This window comes from Ixodes scapularis, unplaced genomic scaffold, assembly GCF_016920785.2.
Source record: "Ixodes scapularis isolate PalLabHiFi unplaced genomic scaffold, ASM1692078v2 PGA_scaffold8__174_contigs__length_109621045, whole genome shotgun sequence".
NCBI classification, from domain to species: domain Eukaryota; kingdom Metazoa; phylum Arthropoda; class Arachnida; order Ixodida; family Ixodidae; genus Ixodes; species Ixodes scapularis.
In genome coordinates, this window is record NW_024609883.1 from 104035804 (window position 1) to 104045993 (window position 10190).

The window sequence follows — 10190 nt, forward strand, 5'->3', positions numbered from 1 at the left end:
CGTGTGAGAAAGCACGTGAAATTGCAAGCCTGTCAAAGCTGCCTTCACGCGCATGCTGGACGTGCTTGAACGCATGGGGGATAAATCTGGACGCCATGCTTGCAATTGCCTCATTCGATGGAAATTACATTAACATTGCCGTGTGGCAGGGGTGTAAGTGGCATTCAATGATAGTATAGTGAAAGGATTGAAAACACATTATTTATGCGCTCTTGCGGGACGCTGAGAGACGCCCCAAATTCGAGTACAGCCTTGATTGTGACTTTTAATTAAAAAGAAACTTCTACGCACGAAATTCCGGCGATGATTTTATTATAAGTACTCTAAAGGAATGTTTAGATGGCCAGTGATTTCTTCCAAACTTTTCTCGTATCGATGTTCCGTTTTTTTAGAGTCGGAGAAATCTGCCCTTGCACTCTGGTGTTTGAAATCGTCATTTTGGGCACTATTAATTTAAAGAGTCTGAAAGACATTGTCAATTATAATGAAAAGTCAAGTGACACTCGGGTAGAATGTGAAGTCCCCGGTGGTCCGCTCCAGTTCTCGCAGTTCACGCCAGGAGCTCACCAGCAGCCTGCCTGTGTCCTAACGCTTTCAAGAGCAGATATTTGTCTCCACGTTTTCCTGCGTCTGCGATCCTATAGTTGGCTCCCGCAGCTCGGATGCTCCTGTTGACGGCACACACGCAAGCGACCGTCGCGTTAACGGTACCGCTCTTATATCGAGACAGGAGTCCTCTCTTGTACACCACCGGAAACGTCTCTTTCACCTCACGGCACCGAAAGTCCCCCTGCAGGCTGCACAGGCTATCGGGACACCTGCAGCTCACCGTAGGTATCTCCGAGGGAATCCTTCTGGGGTCCCTGTCGACGAGCCTGGTAAACGTGCACGACGACCTGTCTCCGATGAATTGAGACTGTGGCTGGGCTTGGCAGTCTCCGGTCGGTCTCTGAGCTTTCACAACGAGGGCCGAAATGACGGCGATGAACACTAGAAGACAGTCGAAGCGGATGACGTCTACCATGGTAGCGGACGGCCGAAGGAACGCACGGAAGAGACAAGAGCGCCGCTTGAAAAGTCGGAACGGAACTGGTGACGTCGTGCGTGGGAGGCGTCTGGGCGGACCTTAGCGGAGCTGCGGCGGGATTACGTGCGGCACCGACGGGAAATTCCGGCTGAGAGCAACGCTCTTCGTTGAGAACGGATGTTGGGCTCCTTATTCAATCCGAAGTCACGAAGGAATCTGGGCGCTGTGCCAATCTCGGAGAAAACATCCTTCTCGCAAACAGCAGCTGCACGGGTTGGAATTTATAAATAACGATACGCATTCATCCAGATCCACCCGTGTATTACAGTACCTCGCATAAAAGCCGCGGCTTATCCAAAGGGCGAAAAACGCATAACTCGGTAATAATAATAATCTTTATTAGCACAAAGAGCGAACTGTGTCCTGGGGGCGTGCGAGGCGAAACAGATAGGCGAAAGCCCGTACGTCTGCTGCAAATACTGCTCATACATTGCATAAAGCAAACCCCCAAAAAGCGGAGGGTGGAAGAAGAGAAAGTCACATAGCGGACGTGTATTCCATTCGCTCCATTTTTCTCTGCTTACTGCTACTACGTTGCCCATCGCCAGTGAGTATTTTTGTTTTCTCTCACTTCATCATAAGCAGTTCTTGCTGGCTTGCAAGGTTCTGGCTTGCCCGTTGCGCGGCACTCCAGCCGGCAAGGCATGGAAATTTCAACGTCCTTAGTCGCCGCCATGGCGGAACCGCTCCCGCCTGACGACGAAGAACTTGCCAGCGTTTCGGGCTCAATTGCCGACGACAATCAAGGTGCGTTCCAGGATGTCGTCCGCGGAACAAAGAGACGCTGCCCAAGTCAAGGCTCTGGTTCTAGCGAGCAGACCATCATCACCCAAACCGAGCCCACTGTCGGTCTCGTAGTTCTTTTCACTCCTGTGGACAAAGATGTAAGAATTGACACCATCACTTCGGTTCGCCTCACGTCCACTCTGGAGACGCTCGTGCCTTCGTGCGTTATTGAGGTGCGCTTTAACAGGCGGAAGAATCTCCTAGCGATTGACACGCGGAATGGGCAGACGACACGTACTCTCCTTGGCCAGACCACGCTTTGCGGTATGAAAGTGCGTGCTTTCGAGCCTCGTGGAAAGGCCTCCAGCGTTGGAATTGTCCGCGACATTGACAGCACCCTTTCTGACTCCGCAATACTCGGAGTTTTGCGCTCAACAGTAGGCATCCGCAACGTCCGTCGCATCGGCAAGTCCACTACTATTCGAGTTGAGTTTGCTTCTCCTACACTTCCTGAGCACGTCTACGTCGGCCTGGTTCGACATAGCGTCGACTTGTATGTCAACAACCCCATCCAATGCCACCGATGCGGTTTGTTTGGCCATGTTGCGGCTGTGTGTAAGCGGTCGCTAACTTGCCTCCGATGCGCAGAGCCTCACGCAACTACGGAATGCAAAGGCTCGAGCACTCTTTGCGTCAACTGCAAGAAACCACATGAAACAACATCCCAACAGTGCCCATTCTGGCAAGCTGAGCGCTCCGTGTGTCGCTATCGCTGCGAGAACAATGTGTCTTTCGCAGAAGCACGAGCCCAAGTTGATAAACGTACGGCCGAGCAGGCGGCTCCACGAGCCGAAGCTGCAACAGAGACTGCTGTTCCAACTGAAAAATTTCAACGGAGACGGCGTCATTCTCGACGACGCCAGGCGGAACAACCTATTGCAGACAAACAAGACCCGCCATCCTCGCTTGTCGCCGAAGCCCCGAAGCTAATGGACACAGAGCCTCCGCCTAAGGAAGCACCTGTCCTTGTCTCCTCTGGCGAGAGCAACGTGCGACAGAGCTACAAAGCAGCGCTGCAAAGCAAGCCCCCACCGTCGTCACCACCAGTTCAGGCCGTACCTGTACTCCCGACCACTCAAGCTCCTCTTAGTGTTGGACAGGAGGCGATACCGTCCCTCCCAAATTCAAGCACCCTCACTTCCTCGTTAGGTAGCTTCGTACGCCAAATGCTGGTCATAGCGCGACAGTTTCTCCCGCTTCTACAGTATCCATGGGCAAACCAGCTCCTGAACTTTATCACACTTATAGAGCCCCTGGTCAAAAGTTTTCTGCAATGAAAGTTTTTACTCTGCTCATATTTAATTTTATGGCTTCCTGTCCATCTATCTTACAATGGAACGCCCGCAGCATCACTTCTAAATTGGCAGAGTTGCAGTATTACCTTTCATCTCAGCCGGTACCTATACTTGCAATTTCGGAATGCCGCCTCAGACATGGCTCTCGAATTCAGCCCTATGTCTATTACCCTAGCGCGGCGGCCACGCCCAACAGCTCATCACGGGCATCACTCTTTGTTCACTCTAGTGTGCAGCAAGCTGCAGAAGATGTGTCCCATCTGTGTACAGAAACAGCTGAATTTGCAGCATGCACGGTCATATTTCGCTCCTTTAAGATGACCATTGTGTCTGTATATATATGTCCTACTGGTCGCTTTGATGCGAAGTGCATCAGTAGCCTACGTCTTCAATTTCCTGGTCGTCTCCTTATATGCGGAGATTTTAACGCACACCATCCTCTCTGGGGTAGTAAACGTACGACGCCTCGGGGTACGGCTCTCGCAGATGAGATTGAATCAACAGATTTGATTATTCTGAATGACGGCTCCCCTACATTTTTCGGTCATCGCGGAGAACCTAGCGTGCTGGACCTTACTCTCGCTTCTCCAGATCTAGACGTGTACTGGTCGTTGGATGCGGACACACGTGGAAGCGATCACCTTCCAATTTTGATGAATATACCTGAAGTGACCCGCCTCCCACGTCGCCAATACAGTGTAACCAACTGGGACGTGTTTCGCGCAAACTTTCGCTTTCTTGAGCCGTCAGAGGATATATTAAAAGCTATTCCTGCATGTCTCGTTCAATCCACATATAAAATATCTTTAAGGATATCTCAGCCGTCCCCGGATTTGAAGTTTGTACGCTTACGTGCTGTTCGCCGCCGCACTCAGCGTCGTGCGCGCCGATCTGGCAAGGTCTCCCATTGGATAGACTGTCGTCGTATTACGTCAGCTTTACTCCGCCATACTCGCGTACTTCGCCGTCGACAATTTCGTCAATTTGCTTCGTCACTAACTCCATGTACACCTAAGCCAAAGATCTACAAAGTACTGAGAGGTATGGGCTGCTCTCCAACACCTCGAGATGTGTTCATCGCCCTCAGTCTTAAAACTGGCATTGAATTATCACAACTTGCAGATGATTTTGCGGTGCGCTTCATTGTACCCCAACGCCCTTCTGGATCTTCATATCCTCGATCACTGACTGGTCCTGCACGGAGTCCGGAGAGTATGGATCATCCTTTCACTATGTCGGAACTAGATGCGGCTCTTAGGAAATGCAAACGCCACAGTGCTCCTGGGTCTGATGGCATTACCTACCAAGCATTGCGTAACCTGAGTGACAAGTCACGCGTCGTCTTGCTCGAGCGCTTAAATTTGGCGTGGACTACTGGTATTCTTCCGCAAGAATGGAAGCATGCTGTAGTGACCCCCATTTTAAAACGAGGCAAGCCTTCGTCGGAATTGTCATCGTACCGCCCAATATCCTTGACCTCGTGTGCTGGGAAACTTCTAGAACGCTTGGTGCTTACGCGTCTCCAGTGGTACCTTGACGACATTGAAGCACTGCCACCTGAAATAGCGGGATTCAGAAGTGGACGCTGCACTGCTGACTGTATTGCGAGCCTTACATCAGCGCTGGAAGACGCTCGTTCACGAGGAGACACTGCTTTGGCAGTGTTCCTTGATGTTGAACGACCTTTTGACTCGGTTCCACATGATGTAGTTCTTGCTTGCTTGAATCACCTTGGCATAACAGGAGGAATGCTAAAATATTTCCAAGAGTTTCTGAGCAACAGGACAATTAGTGTTTGCTTGGGCAAGACTACGGGAGCCGTGCATCCACTGTTGCGTGGGTTACCTCAAGGTAGTTGCCTTAGTCCAGTGCTATTCAACATCGTAATGACGACAATACCTTTATGCATGCATAAATCACCACACCCTAGTGGTATGATCATCTATGCAGATGATATCTGTTTGTGGGCTTCCCATTCTGATCGACGCATTCTACGTCCCTTTATGCAAATATCCCTCGCGCGTGTTGCAAACATGCTAGAAGACCTCGGACTTTCCGTCTCAGCGCAAAAAACAGCTGTGCTCGCTTGTTCCCGCCGCCCCTTTCGTCATGGATTTCCGCGGCTTACTTTATGTGGGACTCGAGTACCGCGCGTGCGTAGCTATCGATACTTGGGGGTCGATCTTGATTCCCGATTATGTTGGCGTCGGCACGTAACGAATCTTGTACGTCAGACGGCGATGACGACATCTCTCATTCGTCGACTTCGTGGACTTGAGTGGGGATCGTCCCCTAAAGCCCTACTATGCGTGCACCGGGCGCTTAACCTTTCCCGCATTCTTTATGCAGCGTCATATTTGCCGCCTACGCGATCTCTATGGGATCAGCTAGAACGATGCCACCGAGCCGGAATAAGAATGGCTCTTGGTTTTCCCTCGTACTCCCGAATCGATGCAACGTGGATTGAAGGCCGAGAGATGCCGGTAGCTTTACACGCTGTGAACCGTGCTCTTAATCATCTCGTTCGGCTTGCTGAGTCGACCAGTGGTGTCTCGCTGTTTACTGACATGCAACAGCGTCACCTTTCACAATATGGCGGTCACTGCACCTCTCTAGTTGAGGCTCTCGGCTTCATACCCTCCGTCCATTCTCCTCCAGTTGACTCCCCGTGGAGCAAGCACCCGTTCACCATCTACGAGGACATCCCGGGTTTCCACGGAAAATCACGACACCCCTGTGTGGTTAGTCGAGCCCTGACAGAGGAGGTGATGACGTCTCGGCATTCCTCGTTTACGGCCATTTATACTGATGGCTCTGTCGACTTCATTCATGATGTCGCGTCTGCAGCTTACCACATCCCATCGGAACCCTGCTCATGGTCAGGACGGTTTGACCATGCCGTGTCGTCGACTACAGCTGAGCTGAGTGGAATCCACGCAGCTCTTCTTCACATCACGACGAAACCACCTAATAACTGGCTTCTGGCAACAGACTCTCGGTGTGCGGTGCATAATATCCTCAGCAGCAAAGGCGCCAATCCTGATTTGGTTTGTGAAATAATTAGGCTGGGCCATCTACTTGTCTCCCATGGTTCTAACCTGCGAGTACAGTGGATACCTTCGCACATTGGCTTACCCGGAAATGAGATGGCTGACCATCTGGCCTCAACCGCTCTAAAACTGCCCACTGCGACGTTGAATCTCCCCAGCCACTCTGACCCAAGATTGGCTATTAAGACTTGGATACAACACAAGCATCCCGTTTCCAGTGTGGCGTCTGATGAACCTCCTCCTCCAGCTTGTACGCGTGGCCTAACACGGAAGTTCGCTTCTCTTCTCCACCGCTTAAGAGCAGACTGCGCGTACACGCAAGTGAACCTGCACCGCATCAAAAAAACAACCAGCCCCTTCTGTGACCACTGCGATCAACCAGAAACGCTGACGCATATATTTTTTGAATGTGGACACTACAATACAGAAAGAACCGCCCTTCTAGCTTCACTGAAGAGCCTCTGTGTTTCACCCACCCTCGTGGATATGCTATTCCCCAAGGGTCCATCATCCACGTGCATACGTCTCCGAAAGACTGTGTTCAGCTTCTTGGATGCCTGTGGGCTTCTGGCAAGGCTGTGATGAGTGAGAAAATACGACCGCCGACTTCTCTTTTCGTGCTTGTGTGCCAGTGATAGCTTTTCTCGTGAAGTTTTCTGCGGGAATTTTGTGAACATTCTGTGATGCTCGCGTTCTAGATGTGCCCATTTTCTCACTTTTGACTGATTTTTTGCCGACTTTTTATTTTACTTTAATTTGTTAACTTGTGTTTCATCATCCTATATTTCTCATCACCATCTGTTCCCCCCCCTTTCCCCTGCATTCATTCTCATCAATACTGCAATAACCCAAGCCCGTGAAACTTTTCCACAGCCAGTGAGAAAAACCTCACGTCAGGCAAACACCACCACCACCACCACCACCACCCCCAAAAAGCAAACTTTTTTTTTTTCTTTTTTTAGGTAGGTTCTGAAGAAGACTTTTTGATTCTATGTTTCACATTAAGTCCGGCCACGGCCGACGCTGTTTCGTAAATGAGTTCATCTAATCACGTAGGATCGAAACCACCCGCCTGACGACAGTCGAGCGCGGCTTATGGATTGGACACAGTAAGGGCGATTCACACACTTGCGTCGGGTTCGACCGAGTGCGAGGGTTGCTATGGCAACAACCGCGTCGGCTCCAATGAAAAAGGTTTTATCCCGTTTTGTTGGAGCCGTCGCACCCGTTGCCATAGCAACCCTCGCACTCGGTAGGACTCAACGCAAGTGTGTGAGTCGCCTTTTAGAGTTCGGCTATCCTCATCACCGCAGTGGTTGGACACGAGCCACTACCCGAGTGTCCGCCGAGGCATTGATCGTCACGGGCCGAAGTCCAGTGCTCACGCAGTTTTCGTGACCAATCCATGAGCAGCGCTCGACCATCGTCAGGCGGGTAGGTTTCAATCCTACGTTATTAGATTAACTCATTTACGAAACTGCTCCTAGACGCTGCTTGCACAGCAGCACCCCCCCCCCCCCCCTCTTTCTCTCTCTCTCTTTCGGGTCGCCTCCCGTCGTTCGATACGCTGGACGGCTCCTATGGCAACTGCAGTGCATTCTGTGCACAGAGTTATTACAATAAACGCTAGAGACTCGGCTCGTGCTAGTGTCTACGGGACTTCCGGTTGCAAACTGAAGCAGACAGCAACTTTTCCAGTCTTCCTGTGTATTCCTATGGGAAAGCGTACGTGATATTTTTCTCTTCGCCAGGGAATAATAGAAATCAACGTAGTTTCTTTACTCGTAACGGGTACCTTGTAGCTTTCTTCACATTATAAAAGTGTAATTTATTTACTTAATGTTTTGCTTCGATTATCGAGCGATGTTTAGGCTAGCAAAATTTAAGGCCCAGGTCTATGTTGCACAGCCTGACATGTCAATGCAAGCTATCAATTCAAGCAGAAATAACAATTAAAAAGCAAAAAGAGCAAAAATAAACACTCCGTTACTGCTTTATTTTGATTATTCATGTCACAGTTTGTTACTAATCCAGTACGTGTTCTTCGTTCCATAATTCCATGCTTCGTTCTTGTCGTGCGTTTTGATTGCTCGATTTGGCATATATCATCCTTTTTGTGTTTTGTCAAGCTGATTCACTCTGCGTGCTTTATAGCATTGACTATATGCGTAAATACGTGCCCTTAAATAGCATCCTGTAACATCAACACGTATTATACATGCGTATTGATTGGCCTATTTTACAGCATTGTTCGACGCCATGAATTCTAAAGAAAAACGCTCTAACTGACATATATACATATATTTTTGTACACCCGATTGTAAAATCTTCCAAACGTCTTATTCTGTCACAACACTAAGCAATATTTGCTCTTATAATCGAGCGCGAAGAGAAAACGCATTTGCGCTTTCCCATAGGAATGCATTACCGGAAGTCAAATTTAGACAGGTTGTTGTCTGCTTCAAAATGTCTGCACATTAGCGCTACCTGAGCCTCTAGCGTTTATTGTAATAACTCTATAATTCTATGGAATAAGTACGTTTTAAAGCACGGCGTCTAGATGGCGTTCCACCGTATTCTATAAAACAGAGTCTTGAAACGAAAATCTAGATGGCGCTTCAAACGACCGGAGGCTCGGGACGCGTACTGAAGTGAATGAGGGGGTACCCCCCTCGAAATGATGAAAAATACTGTCGGATTTTCTTAGTTGTTCTTCCCTCGCATATACTGCGTTTTGCCGAAGTCACAGTGCAGCCGACGCTACGAGCTGATAGGACCAATCAACGAGTGCTGAAAACAAAACGTACTTACGGCGTTTTGTGCATGTTATTACCGCGACAATTTGTGCATGTTGTTACCTGCTAGTACCATCAATGGCAGAGCGCATCGCGACCTTGCGCTTTTAAGCCGGGGTCACACTGCTTATTCGCGACTCCAACTGTCAACAGGTAGCGCCACTCGTTTTCCGAAATGGCGGTTGTACTGAGGGTCGGAGATGCGTGTATGCTGGCTTCACTGAGAGACATAAATTATTCCCGGTTATACGAGTATGCTAAAGTGTTATGCGCGAAGCTCAACTTTTTATCCTCAAGACAAAACGGTGTTTAGCGTAATATTTACGCCAAGAGGCTTTTTTTTTTTTAAATTCAGAAACGAAACCAAAACTGACTTCTATTTGTAATTAAATCTCTCGATATAAGTGTTAATTTCGATTTCTCTTTTAACTCAAGATGTGTCTCACAACGTAATTATTGCGCTAGCGAAATTGTTTGCGGAAACATTATTTTGTGACATACAGGAATTAAAAAAATATATATATATTTTGGAAAGTACCATGCCCCTTTAAAGACAGGGTCTTCCATAAACCATAGAAGTAACAGAATACTCTATTTGTTGAAAAATTCAGCGCTGATATTTGTGTGCTCTTGTTGCCTTTTCTCACTCAGATAATTGTCATGTGAAATAGTGAACTGAGAGCCCTTTATCGGTGTCGAGGCATTTAGATGATTCAATGCTTTAGCATTATTCCCAGCACAAGAATAACAGAGTCAATCCAAATTTTACCAAATATCGCCACGGGTGACGAGATTATATGTTCACAAAAGGTATACATAAACACATTTAAAAAGAAGAAAAAAAAATGCTGTTCACATAAACCCCAAAACGGTATCTGAGTCCGACAACAGAGGTTGTTTTTATGGCAACGCGTGACGCATAGGACAAATATATGTTACATCCACTGTTTTATGACGATGTCAGTTTTTCATACGCTAAAAAGAACACAAAATGAGTCCTTTGTGTAAAGACTGTGGTTAAGTGGCATATTTTTTTGTGATTGTGACGTTTATTGAGCTTTACATTACGGGTATTAAAATTAACGCAATTAAAATATTTTACTAAGAGTCTTTCAAACTCTAATATAGTTTGTTGTTTATGAGCTCATATGAAACGCGCGAAAAACTATCGCAATCC

At 48.2% G+C, this 10190-nt stretch overlaps 1 protein-coding gene across 1 annotated transcript; it reads right to left on the bottom strand.

The window, feature by feature from the left end:
* Positions 1-312: 312 nt before the first annotated feature.
* On the bottom strand, positions 313-1056 carry LOC120837308. Its single transcript, XM_040206548.3, has one exon. It carries the CDS (start codon positions 1022-1024, stop codon positions 551-553), a length of 474 nt encoding a protein of 157 aa, XP_040062482.1. The 5' UTR covers positions 1025-1056; the 3' UTR covers positions 313-550.
* Between the last annotated feature and the right edge of the window lie 9134 nt (positions 1057-10190).